Below are 15,377 nucleotides of genomic sequence, written 5' to 3' on the forward strand. Positions count from 1 at the left end.
TGGTTCAACAACGATGACAGTCCTGTTTAAATATGTAGGATTGTAGTAAACGTCGCACTGGTAGGTAAATATTTATTACGTAGATCATTCGCATTGTTTTATATCTTTTCTAAGTAATTAAGCAAATTAATATGGAAAACTCCCGGTCTTAATTACAATAGTACCCACATTATAATATCATATTGAACTTAGCCGTTGAAGTGAAATATTTGGTTTCAAGCAATTCATAGTTTTTAAATTTACCTATCCTTAAAATAAAACAGTCAAGTTGATAGTAGTAGTACAATAATACTCGAATAGTCGTGTTTAGGAGTTTAAAAAACATAGTCAAATCAAGTACTCAAACTCTAGTTGAGAATTTTTCAAACTCGTGTGCTCACCAATTAATATTTATTTGTGGACAATTAATTTATACATTTTTTGTTTACATAACATTTACTAGATAATAGAAAATAATTTCAATTTTTTCAAAAATATATTAATTATAGTTCTTTTTTTGGCTTATTATTATAGGACAGACAAAACCTTTGTCCCAATCACCACTCGTCTTCATTGGTTACTCCTACATCCTAGGGTCATATCATATCATAAATACCTAGATATTTTAATTATACCTGCACACATCTGTGTCTTGAACAGTCTAATTTGTTTTTTTCACACTGATGATCATTTTAAACTAATAAGTTATTTTTGTGCTCGCCATATATGACCTGCCCAGTAAACTTCTGTTTTTAATTGTTGTATTTATATCAGCATCATTTTTGCACAACTCTTATTTCTTGGTTTGCTCTTTATTCATGTTCTCCCATAAGTATTCGGGTCTCTAAGAATTGAATAGCTAAAGTAAGTCTTTCTTAGGTATAATTTTAATTTTACTAGTAAGACTCATACCTTTAAAATAATAAAAATGTAATAAAAGTTCCCTAAAGTTAATTTTTAGTGAACATAAATATGTAATATTAGTAATTTTTGTATATCAAAAACATAATGCGTAAGTAGGGAACTCAAACACCTCTATATTATGATAACAAAAGGAAATCTTTTCTAATGTATTAATCTTGTAGTGGATTAATTTTGTTTTTTTTATATTAGATATATCTATTAATGCTGCGAAATTGATTGTAATATTATAAATACATTTTAAACATACAAACAAAATCTATAAATAATTTGCAGTTAACAAGAACTAGATATTTATAATTCAATAATATTTAATAAATCATATATATATTTAGTTAAAAGCTAAAAATATATTAGCCAAAATACTAAGCAAACAAAACAAAACAGTGAATACAAAAAAAAGTAATAATTATACTCGATTCAGATAATAGTAAGTACACATAGTTGTAATTTACTTATATTAAGCAAAAACAATAAAATAAAGAATATTAATAAATTAGATCATCACAGTGTAAAATAAATAAATTTAAATTGAATTTATAATCTTAAAATAACACAAAGAAATTTGAGAACCACCTTTTTAATTATATTATTTTTCTAACCATGATGCAGCTACTGATGGGGCAGTAGGTGATTTAGGTTTTACATTAAATTGCTTTAAGGTGGTTTCAAGTGCTTGATGGTTATTTGAAAAATATGCCAATGTTGCGTTATGAAACATCAAAAGTTGTTTATGCATCACTTTTACCTAAAACAGCAGATAAATGTTAAATTTATTAACTTTTAAGAAAAAGAAAAGAGAAAATGTGTACTCCATATCTTCATAATTATGATGAATATTATAATATGAAATTATTACTAATATTTGATATTAGTTAGTATTATTTTAGATAGTAATTAGTATGCTTACTCTATTTTCATCAAGAAATTTCAACTTAACAATCACATCTGAACGTAATTTTTCAAATTCTTCTTTGTGCTGTTGATAATTTTGCTGAGCATCACCAACACGAACTGTATTAGAATCGGTTCTTGGCATTTGTGCCAACATTTCAAGATCTGAACGATAAGCATCATATTCAATTCTAAAAAATTAATATTTTAATTTTTTAATGAGAAAATAATCAAAAACTATATTAAATATATATATATATATATATATTATTCTTTGTTATGATAATGATTGGTTATATCCCAGGGCATAAAAATTGTATCATCTAGATACCTGTTATTGTATCACGTATAATATCACCCATCAATGTATATCATTAAAATACTAGTATGATATTTTGCAGGTTATCGAAACATACTATTAATAGGTTTTATATGTAATAATAAAATAATACCAATATATCAAACGCCTGTCATTTAATTATAAAATTTTATTTCTTCTGTAATATAACCACTTTATAATTATATTATGCATTTATACAAATACATTTAGTGACTATCCTCCATACTATTTTCCCTAAAGTAATCAAATAACTAGATTAGTTTTAGATTAGTATAATATATATATCGTTTGTATGGAAAGCAAAACAATAACATACTAGTGACAAGTATGTTAGTACTCAGTGATAAAACCTTCATGGGCCAAACAGAGCAATAAAAAACCAATACCATTTTTATTTACCTTGCACATTCATACTGTTTTATAGTAATTAATGTATCTTCAATAGTTTTATTACACAAAGTGTTGACTGATGAAACAAAAAAATTGAGTGCATTCAAAAGACTTTCTCCATTTTTTGATAAACATTTCTGAGTTTCTGAATTCTGCACAAATTCTTGTTGTAGTTCTGGTGATTTTTGGCCTAATTCAGCAAATGCTTCTCCAAGAGATTGCTTTATAAAAATAAAAATAAATTTAATATCATTCATATACTAAAGAAAAATAATTTAGGAATTAGAAAATTATGATTTTAAATTTTTTATTATATTGATAATTTATTTATTCACTTTATCCTACAACTTTTGATACCAAAATTATGACAAGGTCAACTGCAAAATAATAAGTCCTAGAAACCAGTTTAAATGATTTTAAAATAAAACACACCATTATAACAATAATTTATTAATATTTTCTTAATTATAGTACCTATCCCTTGTTTTAAATTAACAGCTTTGTTTTCTAATGTTTTGTTAATATATTGGTTAGGAAGTTATATTAAGTGATGCAATTTTTATCTTATTCTTACTTGGGTTAAAATAAAACATTGAAATTGTGTCGCCATGCTTTTAGCTAATTTCAAAATATTTCCATATTTTTTTTGTGTTTCTCTCAATTGCTCAATTTCAGTCTCCAATTCTAAAATTATCGAATTAAATATTTTTAACTTTAACGTTTAAGGTACCAATATTTTACAATTATACCTATATCAACTGTTTTAGATGATTTTCCCAGTTTTTCATTGATTAGTTGTTTAGTACATTTATATGTTGACACACTCCAATTTTTAATAACATCAATTTTAGATGAAGGAAATTTTTGATGTGGAATTTCACCATTTTGGGTAGGGCTTGGTGTATAACCTCGAGGAGCTTGAAAACAAAAATTAATTAACAAATACATCTTTAATTGTAAAAAATGTGAAACTTACCAGCAGTATTAGTAAGAGGTAATGAATTAGGAACATATGTTCTGGGTCTCAAAGGTCTTGCTTCAATTTCTGATCTTAATATTGCGGGATGCATATTATCTGTTTCCACATTTCTGTTTATATATTCATGTACTGTAGGATCACCAGTGATGGTAATTCGTGACATTTTATTAATTACTGAATTATTTTATTGATAATTTATCACAATTATTACCTATAAACAATAATAATAATACAAACATACCACCATTGAAAAATGTTTAGATACACATTTATACTGTTTAATAAATATGAATATTAAGATCATAAATTCATAAGCAATAATGATAAATAATAACCATAAACGATTAAACTAAGATATTATGTATTATCATATTATAATACACACAATAGAGTATATCACAAATTACACGATGACTCAATTATTTAGTATGTATTTATGTATTTAGATAATATGATTTTGTAGCACCACATATCTGTGGTAGTACTACATCCTAAAACTAAATGATAGGCACTACCCATAAATATGTTGTATACAGTGTAAATAATAAATCTATGGAATGTGGTTAGTACTAGAGATGTTCCGGGTATCCGGCATTTACTCGATTGCCAGATACTCAATATAATATTTAAGACTCGTCTCTTACTCGGTACCCGGCGTAGTACCTACATTTTTACCCGGCAAAATACTACATTATTACTTGACTCATATCGGGTAACTGGCAAACGTTGATAATCTATACATCAATATATGCATACCTATAATTAATATAACGGGAAAAATCTAAAACTAGGGTAATAATTTATAATTTATTTTCGTATATATTGGAATATCAAGACCAATTTACAACAGCCAGTTTCAACAAATCATGTTTTTCTTCTACAAATTTCAAAAATAAATCTCGTGTTTATATTATATAAATGATATGATAACAATCTGGAATCAAAATTACAAAAAATATTGTAACATGAAATGTATCTCTATTGATGACGATCCATTAAGTTGGTGGAAAATATACTTTGAAAGTTTTTCCATTTATAGGAAATAAATTACTCTTACAAAAATATTTATCAGCGCCAGTATCCAGTGTTTACTCTGAGAGATTATTTTCAGAGGCAGGATTAGTGTACAAAGCTAAACGAAATAGACTTCAGCCTCAAAATGCGGAACAACTTTTGTTTATTCATCATAATGTTAACAAATTGTTATTATTTATTATTGTATAATGATAATTTTGTTACATAGTGCCTTGTTGTAGTATAATACGCATTTTTTATTTACATTTCTACTCGGCCAATACTCAATACCCGGTTAGTACTATACATTTTACTCGGCCAACACTCGATATCCGGTTAATATAAAAAAAAATTACTCGGTACTCGGTTTATAACAATTTTTCTACCCGAAACATCTCTAGTTAGTACCCTTTAATATTTGATTGTATGAAGCCTGAATCACAGCTTAAAACATAAAATGAGTCATATAATTAAATCTGAATAAAATACTGTAGTTTAAATAATTAAACCTAGTTTAAAGCAGATTAAATATGTGTATGGAAAAAATAATAAATATTCAATGTACACATGTCTACTATTTTCTATAAATGAAATACATTAATTCAAAACTTAAATGTACATGTGAAGACTGATACTACAAAATTCATTGGGTAAAAAAATGATAGCCCATTAGAAATAAATATATTTTTAAATAAATAACAGCATAAATTAATAAATAAATTACAAATATTGAATCCAAAAACTTTACCAATAAATGTTAACTAATTTTTCAATAAAATTTGTTTTGTTATTTTATATAGATAATAATTTTCATAATTATAAATTTCTAAGTTTGAATATATTGAAAGTTAATTACTTCTAATGATATTAAACACTTTAATTATTTTTTCATTACTTTACATGATAAAAATTCAACCTAATTAACATTTCAATTTTTTTTTTTAAATTTTAATATACATTTATACACCATCAAAATCAAACGTTAAAAATTTAGTAATAACACTAATAACTTGTAAGATGTAACTGATAATACCAAAACTTCAGAGAATGAGTCACGGGTTAACTGTGTTTATATCACGATTAAAGATAGAAACACGTAAACTCTAAATAGAAAATAAACAAACAAAATTACCTGCAAAATTGAGTGAATGTGAATCGTACAGGACGTAGGAACACCTATCATCAAGCTACACATTTTTTTTAATGAGTATTAATGATTAATCTTTAGAATAAGATTTAGTTTTAGTACTATAGTCTATAATAATCAAGAATTAAATTTATTTACCAATTTATGGAAATGGAAACTAGAAATGTAAAAATAATCAATTTCTATCCAGATTTTCCAAATTGACAGTTGTGATGTTAGGAACAAACATATCGATTTAATACATAGGTTGATAACAATTAACTAAAGTGAATGATAACCGTGAATTTGATAATTATGAATAAAATAAAAATTGATTATTAATCATTATACGTAATGATCAAATTATAAAATAAAAATTTTCAATTTCTGCTATTTGCAAGGCGCATGAGGCCATGAGGCAAGATCGCCAAGATACTTAATATCAAATTCTCACTCAGTTCGTCAGACTTCTGATCCCGGTTTCAGTAATAATCAACTTAAAGAAATATAACGTTTTTTACTTGAAATAGTAAAAGGAAAATAATTAATTTGTGAAAATAGCAAATTCAGACATTTAGAAATGGACGAAGAAGTTCAGTTAAAAAATGTATGCGATTAATTATTTTAACTGATTTTTAAATATTTTGTGTAATACTTATTTTTGTTTTCAGATTAAAGAATTTTTACAAAATTATAACAAAATAACAGATGATTGTTTTTCTCAATGTGTGTATACTTTAACTCAAAGCAGGTTAACAGGTGAAGAGGTTAGTATACATTATACAATAGACAATTGTTGTTATGATTCAGTCGCATAATTTAAGATTGTTAAAATATTTGTAGGCATTGTGCGCAAGTAATTGTGTCCAGAAATCTAAGTTTGTTGATCAAAAATGTATGCAAGCATTTATTGAGCATCAGCAACAATCAATGCAAAAATTTGTTGAAGAATCTTCTCAAAAACAAGCCGAACAGGAAGCTACTGTTGTAGACTCAAATATTTCAGATACAGAAACTAAAGAAATAGTAAAACAAGAATCAACAAAATAACAATTAGATTAAGACATTATGTAGGTTTGAAATTAAATAATTTAGTATTTGTAAATATAATATAATTGATTGAATTAAAATTAAAAAAAAAAATACTGTATTACTTCTACTAAACATGCTACCAATAGCGATTTATTTTACAACCTTATCTTGACCTGAATTAAAAAAATATATGTCTATAGTACACAAATTACAAACAAAATATAATAGTGATATAATATTATAAGGTATATAACATTATTAACCAGTAGATTTATGTCAACCTTATAATTACATAAAAATAGTTCAATTTGTGATGGAATTAATAAAATAAATACAACTCTTAAAATGCTTGATACTATAAGAGTATAAATTATTCTTAAATCACTTATTTATTGGCCTTTTCTCTAACTGCTTGCATTCCATTAGTACATTTAAACTCGTACATAATATGTTTATTGATAAAAAAAAAAGTAAATTTCTAAATGTAAAATTTATTTGGGGTGAACAAAATATAAATATTAAGTTCGTATGATTATTTATTTACATACATAGATAAATAAAAATGTGAACAGAACTCATCAAGATTAAAAAATAGATATTTATAAGTTCTAACATTTAAGACCAGTCTAAATATAAATAATATTACAATAATAACTTAGTATCTTACAAAATCAATAATATAAATTATAAATTAAAGAAGAAATGATTGAAGTTCTTGAATCTATAACAAATTGGTCAATATATGTACAATAGATTAGTATAAGTTCATAAAAATGAAAATATTAGACTTCAGTCTAACTTTTATGATTTAATTATTCTGAGAAGGAAAAAAATATAGTATACCTGTTGTTCTTTTTCTAGTTGCTCGGTCAGTAAATTATTAGATATATTTATAAAACGTTCTCTTAAATTTATATTTTCAATATTAGCAATTTCCAAATCTTGTTGTTTTTTACGTTCTTTAAGTTCTTCAATTTCTTGTTGTAACTGATCAATTTTATGCTTTATATCATCTGAAACAAATTCAATTTTATAACTATGATAAATACATTTGGGTTTCTGTAATTTTTTAAAACATACCAACAGACACATTTCCAGCTTCTAATGGAACCAATGTTGATAAAACAGGTGTATCACCAAGTTTACTTTCATCGCTTAGTTCTAATTCAGACTTAAGATCCTCACCTATATCATCTCTATAACCCATACTTTCTTCAAATGTAGAATCTATTCCATCTTCTTTTTTTATTCCATGGTGGGAATTATCATCAGAAATAAACATTTCTTTGGTGAACTCTGTAACAAGCTTTTGAGTTCCAGAAATCGAAGGTTTTTCTTCCTAAAATAGGAATTATTATTATTAAGTATAATATTTTAGACTGAGCGTAATGATAATATATTAGTCTTAAAATAATGTCTTTTTAATTAAAAAAGCTTTGTGCATTATCAACTTTTTGAACAGTTAAAATGGTAGTTATCATCTTTGAGAGTGGAAAAATAAAATGTTATAAATTGAATCAAGATGGTAAGGGTGACAAATAAAAACCACCAGTACTTAAGAGGACGCTACACCCGCGTGTGTTGTCTCCGTCTTACAAGTACGTAACATTGCAAAAACTGTTTTGCGCGGGAAAGAACCGAGAAGGCTACAGTCATAACTAAGAAACGAAATTCTCACCACAGATAAAAGGGAATTTCGACTGTGCAACGTTGTTTTTATTTTTTTGTTATTAGAACTGAAAAAAAAGTTATTCGATTTTGAAAAACGCAAAAATAATGAATTTTGAAACAATAAGAACTTTTTTTCTATTTGTGATATCGAAAAATTGAAAACAACGTTGCACAGTAAATTTTCTCCTTATTATGTGGTGAAAATTTCGTTTCTTAGTTATAACTGTAGTGTTCTCGGTTCTTTCCCGCGCGAAACAGTTTTTGCAATGTTACGCACTTGTAAGACGGAGACAACACATGCGGGTGTAGCGTCCTCTTAACCAAATATTTATATTAAAAGTTTCTGAAACAATGTAGTTTTTTAAATATTTTGTCACTGTTTATGTTATTTATAAACGTTTGAAATTGTTTTAGTTTTTGCTATATTTACAATATATGCTGATAAAAAATTTTAAATGCTGTCAAAAAGATCAATACAAAGTTCCTCATAAAATGTTTTTAAAGCAGTAAAAAATTTCAAAAAAATTTCTATACAATTTGGATATGAAATGAAAAGTTACAATAGTTCTTCTACCAATTTTTTTAGTTGTTAAGTTTAAATTGTAATTCAAAAAATATTTACCATAGAGCATTTAAACTTTGCCATCAAGTACCTATATTGATATTTTCTAAACCAATTGTAATTTTTTTAAATATTTTAGAAAATATTAAAATAATTATACCACAAACCTATTCGTTCAACCATTCAATATAGTACACCAGTATGTCAGTATGTGGTATAAGCTTTTAAAGATGGCAATAATTTACGACAATAATATATACAGTCGAATTGTAAGGGGGTTAAAAATTCAATATATCTACCTGATTAATAGAGAAGAATTTTCTAGAGGAATAAATAAAAATTTGAGTTGTCAAGTTTTTTGAGTTATTGTGACTTGACTATATATACAATGTTTTTGGTAAAATTAGATCAATATACCAGAGACTACTCAGTACCGCGCTTTGTATTCAATATTACATACACAACAGTGACTTACTTAATAACCAGGTATACCAAAACCAACTTTCCCAATCCCCAGTATTAATGATAATTTAATTAAAATTTACCAATAAGGAATTAGTATCAGAAAAACGACTATCATCATTACTCATATCTTCATCCATATCCATTATATTTATATTGCCAGCTTCTTCATCTGAATCACTTAGAGCTTCACCAAAAATATCTCTTTCAGCTAATAAAAAAAATAAAATAAACAGTAATATGATGTTAACTAATAAAGTAAATAAATTGAATACCCTGAGAATATAGTATTCAAAGGGTAAGGATGTAAATTAAATGATATAAAAACTATGAACAATACCTATGTCTTGTTTTAGATCATTATGCATTTCACCTTGCATAAAAGGTTCTTCTTTAATTTTTCTATTGTTTTGAACCTCTGATTCGGATACTACTTCCCATTTTACACTAAGAGCTTCACTATCACTTTTTAACAGATATTTAACCTAAGAAAATAAAATAGTATATATAGCAATTTAAAAAAAAAACTACTTATAAATAACAATTAATTAAGCAAAACCTCTTTTTCAATTTCTGGAGCTTCAACATATTTTTTTCGAAGAGTTTTACGAAATCTTCGTTTTCGTACATTTTTTAACGGTGGTGTTATACCATGTGGCCACAAATATTTTTTATCAACTTTATTTGGTTCTTTTTTTTTATAAACTTTTGTTTTCTCATCTTCATCAGACAGCAAAAATTCTTCATTTTCTTTGCATATAATCATCTAAGAAAATAATTAAATTAGTTAAACACAAATGAACAAGAATCAGTGTCTATCTATTTAAAATCGTATGTGTCGTGTCAATCAAATCAAAAATCTAAGACCAAAAGACTAGTGATTACACCAATGGTATTTTTATAAATGAACAGAAAGCGCCAAGTTAATTTGATTGATATGCAGTCACAGGGAGATGTAGAGTTTTGGTTTATTATGTTATATAAAGACCACGTCACAGTCAATTTCGAGAGTGCCAAAAGAGCAAACCAAAATATACAGAAGATGTTAATACCGTGGATGAAAATAAACAACTGTAAATCATGGACAAATGGTCTATGATTTCTACAGTTGATGAAAATGGGCTTATCAAAATGGTATTAAAAGATCACCAAACATGGCCATGTTTGGAACTGATGTAAAAATTAGACTCTCGTCATCTTTACTTCTAGCTGAAACAATAGAAAAATTAATAACAGAACAAGAGTTAGAAGAAATATTGTAAAGAGATCGTATTGAACTATGACCATAAAGTTTTTTCTTCTAATAAAGAAGTGTATAATATTTTGTTAACAAATTATGTTTACAAATATAACACGTTAAAACAACTTTTAAATATAGTTATAAGACATATTTAAAAATATTTTCTTGATAAATTTTTTTTTCACATAGATACATACAATATTTTTTATTTAACCATCTTTTTCAACAGAACAATATAGTATTTCGTTGACATTTTTGTACATAAAATAATAATTTAATAATATCTAAATAATTTTTTTTGGGATTAATATGATTTAGTTTTTCCCATACTTCATACTTCATGCACAAGACACTGGTTAATGTAAATAATTATACACATTCAAGGTGCATAATGTATACAATATACTGTTCAGTCTGTTCATATGGATAAGATGTACACTACCCATTATTGTATTCCACTCATAATATTTACATAATATTATCAAAGCTAGCTCACCAACTTCAGCTCATTAATTTATGCGGAGTACACACACACATAGACTAATATAAAAAATTGGTTTAATATTGATTTAAGTTAATCACCAACATCCAACAATTTAGACATTAATTACAACAAACTTGATGCATTTGCATCTTTTTTCCTACATTCAATGATCGTCTTTATAGAAAAGTGATTCAGGAAGTATAGAATATAATGGTAAAATGTTTGTTTTGGATTTCTTTCATTTTTAGGAAATTTTATGCTTTAGTCATTTTTTAGTATTTTTGCACTTTTTTTTTTACATATATTTGCATTTTTTTCGATGAAAATTATACATGCAGTTTCCATTAGCTTGTCAATTATCAACGTTTACTATATTTCTTTTTTTTGCTGTCGCGAAAACAAGAAATTAGATAAGAAAAAATTACCGAAAGTAGTATTTTTAGATTCTGAGCGGAGCGATGAATGTATTGATTTTACCATGATGTGTGTTTTTTTGATTTTTTTTGTGTCTGTCATCACGTTTTGGGGTAGCAAAAGTGCTTCGATTTTTGACTTCAGTACCTCGTTCGATCAGAAAATGAATCTAGTTGGTACTTTGGGGAGTCAAAACTAAAAAATTTTTAATACTTTTCTAAATAATCGAGAAAAACAAACTAAAAATTAAGGGAAAAACGGGAAATTTCACGCACACTCATTTTTCGAGAAAATTGATTTTGGTTTTTGATGTAACTTTAAAACAAATGACCATAGATACATGAAATTTTCACAGAATGTTTATTTAATTATATTCTATCCACCATGCAATTTTCAAAAAATTTCGACTTAAGTTGAACTATTCATAGGCATTTGAAATTTTCGATCATTATTAGTTTTTTTTAAATTAATATCGATAAAATTTTATTTGTTAGGCAGAAAATCTTGAAAATTTAATACAAGGCTCTTAACATATTTTTACAATAGCAGTTGCAAAATAAAAGGAATACATAGTCACATTTTTTTTTTTAAGCATTCAAAGTTTGAGTTTTGACAACATATTATGTAAAAATCGCGAAAATTCAGAAATTATTTTAAGCTAGAAATTCATAAAAAAATTTCCTTTTATATCTAAGATTTGAAAATTTAATACAAGGCTCATAATATATTTTTACAATAGAAATTGAAAAACAAAAGAAATGCGTAGTCACAATTTTTTTTTTACAAGCATTCAAAGTTTGAATTTTGACAACATATGTAAAAATCACGAAAATTCACAAATCATTTCAAACTAGAAATTCATAAAAAATTTTCTTTTTAAATCTAAGATTTGAAAATTTTTAATAATCTATAATATATCCAAGACAGATAAATCGTCTTCGCTCAGAATCGTTTTTCGTATACAATGATATAATATCGTTGGATTCAAATTTAATTCCATCCATTACAGTAACCCACTTGTAACCTACTGTACAGCAGAGCGACATACACAACTTTTTTAATATATAGTTTTATTTAGTTGAATATAAATAATAATAATAATATAATATAAAATAAATATTTTAATAATTTTTGTACCAAAACAATATTTATCAATTTTTACACTAAAATATATATTTTTAATATCATTTTTGAACATTTTTACGTCATTTTATGCATTTTTTATATATTTTTAGATCATCAAGTTCCAGACCCAACTAATTGTATAACAAATATTGTGATTAATAGAATCGTATTATTAGACATTTTAACTTTATATTTTATTTGACTATAAAGTCTATAACGACATTTCAAAAATATAGTGGTTATTTATGAAAATGTATATATGTTTTTGAATTTCTAAATTAAATATTTTAACTGATTACCATCAATAATAATATGGTATGTCAATATATAAAAACTCAAATTTTTTAAACAAAACATTCTACTAAGTATATAAGTACTCTTAGATACATTATAAAAATTAATTGAGATACACAGAAATTACATGTCTACATAGTTTATTCCTAAAGTTCATATTCACTTACTAGTTATGTATTAGGTATATAATTGTTTTTACCTGACATATATCTGCAGTTTTATATACAGTTTTGTTGTCAATTGTTTTTTGACCTTCAATAATAGTTGGTAAGTCAACAACCTATACACAGACAACAAAATATTAAAAAACACAAAAAATGGCATCTAACATGTAAAATATATGTAGTAAATGGATTATATCACTTGGCTTTGCCACTCAACATATTATATAATAATAAATAAATGTTGTTATATATTAACTATTATATTAAGTAAATAAATAAACCTTTGCAAATAGATGATGATTTCCGATAATAACTTCACCTCTGCGAATATCATTCTCTAATTTTATACTTAATTGTTCTTTAGCATCTTTTTTTATTAACTCTCTTAACACAGCAGCAGCTTCCTAAAACACAAAATGTGAATAAAACTATATTATAATTATAATTTTTAAAACCAAATATTATATTTTAATTTAGTATAAATAAATAGGATTATTTAATTAATATTGCCATGTAAAAGAACATTTTCTATAAACCCTAAAAATAATATAAAATATGTATTTATTTCAAGTAATAGATGGCCAATATTGATAAACAAGAACATAATTAGTAGAAGCAAATCTGAACAAGTATTACCGTTGGAACTCTTAAAATAACTTCGGTTTCTAACTCAATAGTTTGATCTGAATTTTGTTCCATCTTTGGAAGGTTCACTAACCACGAACTCAAGATATAAATAGATAACAAGTCATTAATAGCTGGTAAAGACTAATTATAATATTAAATAACTTTTTATGTAAATAAAATAAGGTATTAACATGAACCGCAATCTGCCATAAAATAAATTTCAAAATATAAATGTACCAATAATATACACTGTATATAGTACTGTACGTCTGTAATCTGTAGTTCTGTACCTAGACTCAAGACACAAGACACAACATGACAACATTGACAACATAAAAGATATTTATCGTGGGAAGACCATGAATGATGAATGAAGAATGAACTGAAAAAATATTAAAACTGATAGTATTATCATAGTGATTGTAATACCTATATAAAATAGATAATCAAGATCTATAAAGATATCTTTATAGCTCTTGATAGATAATAACATGAAGACTAGAATAGAACCACAGAATAAATTATTAAATAATTATAATTATTCTGTGCTAAAACCATAGAGTATATAATACAATATATTACTCTATGACTAGAACACGGCTTTATATTCTAATAAAGCTGCCGTGGACTAGAATAAGGAGACCAAACTCCGCTTCTGATAACGTCCAGAAACGAGTCACACGATTAAACGGCCACAGATGGCGCTGCGTACGCTAAGGTTGTTACTTTAACTCGCGTAGTATAGGGATTATGCCATTATTCATGTTTTTTGTAAAATATATGCATTATTCCGAACCATGACCCTTTGTACATTTTATAGTTCGTAAAATTACGCATTCATACATGTGCATATGTGTATATTTCATTTTTTCCCCCATTAATAATTGGTACCCATACAAATACAATGAATGCAATCATGGCCATTGCTATATTTAGCATAATATTTATGTCAACCTTATGAATTATGATAATTAAATCAAAATATTACCTAGCATAGGTGGATAGGCCTACCGGGCCACCGGGCATTTTCCGGTGGGCCCCCCTTCGTATTTCGGTAATGGGGCCCCTTATAATATCATATATTATTACATTTTTTTTCATGTGGAGGCCCCTTTTTAAAATTTTCCGGTAGACCAAAAATGGCCTATCCGCCCATGTAAATTTAGTACTTATTATAGATATTATGTACTAATATTTCATATCTTTTTTTAGAAATATTAAAATATATATATATTTTTTAAATGAAATCTTATTACGTGCCTGGCTGTAAGACAGGTTATTCTGCTACCATTAAATTTAATAAAATTAACAAAATTAAAAATTAAAATGTTTTTTAAACTCCAAAGGTACATACTTACTAGACTACTAACTGTCTACTAGTAAAAAATAGTAAATAGTCACTAAATACTGTAAATAATATTAAGAATTTGAGTAATGAACCGCAATGCATATTGCACAGGGTACAAACTACAACTACATTATGGTAATCTATTAACAATTTTGATATTTTTGATAGTGATAGAGAATTTTCAATTTACCATAATATAATATTAGGAATTAGGATTATCTATAAAATAATAAAAAATTTAAATGAAATATACACATATGTACATGTATGAATGCGTAATTTTACGAACTATAAAATTTATTATGGGTCAT

At 25.7% G+C, this 15,377-nt stretch overlaps 3 protein-coding genes across 6 annotated transcripts; 1 reads left to right on the top strand and 2 right to left on the bottom strand.

The window, feature by feature from the left end:
- Positions 1–1,208: 1,208 nt before the first annotated feature.
- On the bottom strand, positions 1,209–5,852 carry Arfip (ADP ribosylation factor interacting protein arfaptin). 3 transcript variants are annotated; one of them, XM_015525064.2, is made up of 7 exons: positions 5,650–5,852; positions 3,501–3,714; positions 3,274–3,441; positions 3,099–3,208; positions 2,534–2,745; positions 1,811–1,985; positions 1,209–1,648 (listed from the first exon to the last, which is right to left on the bottom strand). In XM_015525064.2, the coding sequence occupies exons 2-7, from the start codon at positions 3,664–3,666 to the stop codon at positions 1,490–1,492; spliced, it is 990 nt and encodes a 329-aa protein (XP_015380550.1). In that variant the 5' UTR covers positions 3,667–3,714; positions 5,650–5,852; the 3' UTR covers positions 1,209–1,489. The 3 variants fall into 3 exon arrangements, with proteins under 3 accessions (XP_015380550.1, XP_015380552.1, XP_015380551.1); XM_015525066.2 differs by having other exon boundaries at positions 3,501–3,632; positions 5,650–5,836; XM_015525065.2 differs by lacking the exon at positions 5,650–5,852 and adding an exon at positions 5,266–5,427.
- Positions 5,853–5,941: 89 nt separating this feature from the next.
- On the top strand, positions 5,942–7,048 carry LOC107161276 (mitochondrial import inner membrane translocase subunit Tim9-like). The gene is made up of 3 exons (XM_015507617.2): positions 5,942–6,250; positions 6,315–6,410; positions 6,487–7,048. The coding sequence occupies exons 1-3, from the start codon at positions 6,224–6,226 to the stop codon at positions 6,691–6,693; spliced, it is 330 nt and encodes a 109-aa protein (XP_015363103.1). The 5' UTR covers positions 5,942–6,223; the 3' UTR covers positions 6,694–7,048.
- Taf7 (TATA-box binding protein associated factor 7) lies at positions 6,794–14,316 on the bottom strand. Of its 2 annotated transcripts, XM_015525069.2 has the most exons (9): positions 13,728–14,316; positions 13,373–13,495; positions 13,127–13,207; positions 9,930–10,136; positions 9,711–9,855; positions 9,454–9,581; positions 7,756–8,014; positions 7,519–7,688; positions 6,794–7,396 (listed from the first exon to the last, which is right to left on the bottom strand). In XM_015525069.2, the coding sequence occupies exons 1-9, from the start codon at positions 13,788–13,790 to the stop codon at positions 7,367–7,369; spliced, it is 1,206 nt and encodes a 401-aa protein (XP_015380555.2). In that variant the 5' UTR covers positions 13,791–14,316; the 3' UTR covers positions 6,794–7,366. The 2 variants fall into 2 exon arrangements, with proteins under 2 accessions (XP_015380555.2, XP_015380556.2); XM_015525070.2 differs by lacking the exons at positions 13,127–13,207; positions 13,373–13,495; positions 13,728–14,316 and adding an exon at positions 10,423–10,578.
- Between the last annotated feature and the right edge of the window lie 1,061 nt (positions 14,317–15,377).

This window comes from Diuraphis noxia, unplaced genomic scaffold (genome assembly GCF_037042655.1).
Source record: "Diuraphis noxia isolate RWA-SAM2 unplaced genomic scaffold, SU_Dnox_SAM2 contig0003, whole genome shotgun sequence".
Lineage (NCBI taxonomy): Eukaryota > Metazoa > Arthropoda > Insecta > Hemiptera > Aphididae > Diuraphis > Diuraphis noxia.

Coding starts and splice junctions, on each gene's coding strand:
- Arfip (XM_015525064.2), bottom strand. CDS start 3,666: ATGTCACGAATTACCATCACTGGTGATCCTACAGTACATGAATATATA. Junction 2,746..3,098: donor AATGTTTTATTTTAACCCAA/GTAAGAATAAGA, acceptor ATTTTTATAAAG/CAATCTCTTGGAGAAGCATT. Junction 1,986..2,533: donor AAACAGTATGAATGTGCAAG/GTAAATAAAAAT, acceptor TTAATTTTTTAG/AATTGAATATGATGCTTATC.
- Taf7 (XM_015525069.2), bottom strand. CDS start 13,790: ATGGAACAAAATTCAGATCAAACTATTGAGTTAGAAACCGAAGTTATT. Junction 9,856..9,929: donor CTCCAGAAATTGAAAAAGAG/GTTTTGCTTAAT, acceptor TTATTTTCTTAG/GTTAAATATCTGTTAAAAAG. Junction 8,015..9,453: donor CTGATACTAATTCCTTATTG/GTAAATTTTAAT, acceptor TTCCTATTTTAG/GAAGAAAAACCTTCGATTTC.
- LOC107161276 (XM_015507617.2), top strand. CDS start 6,224: ATGGACGAAGAAGTTCAGTTAAAAAAT. Junction 6,251..6,314: donor AAGAAGTTCAGTTAAAAAAT/GTATGCGATTAA, acceptor TTTTGTTTTCAG/ATTAAAGAATTTTTACAAAA. Junction 6,411..6,486: donor GCAGGTTAACAGGTGAAGAG/GTTAGTATACAT, acceptor AAATATTTGTAG/GCATTGTGCGCAAGTAATTG.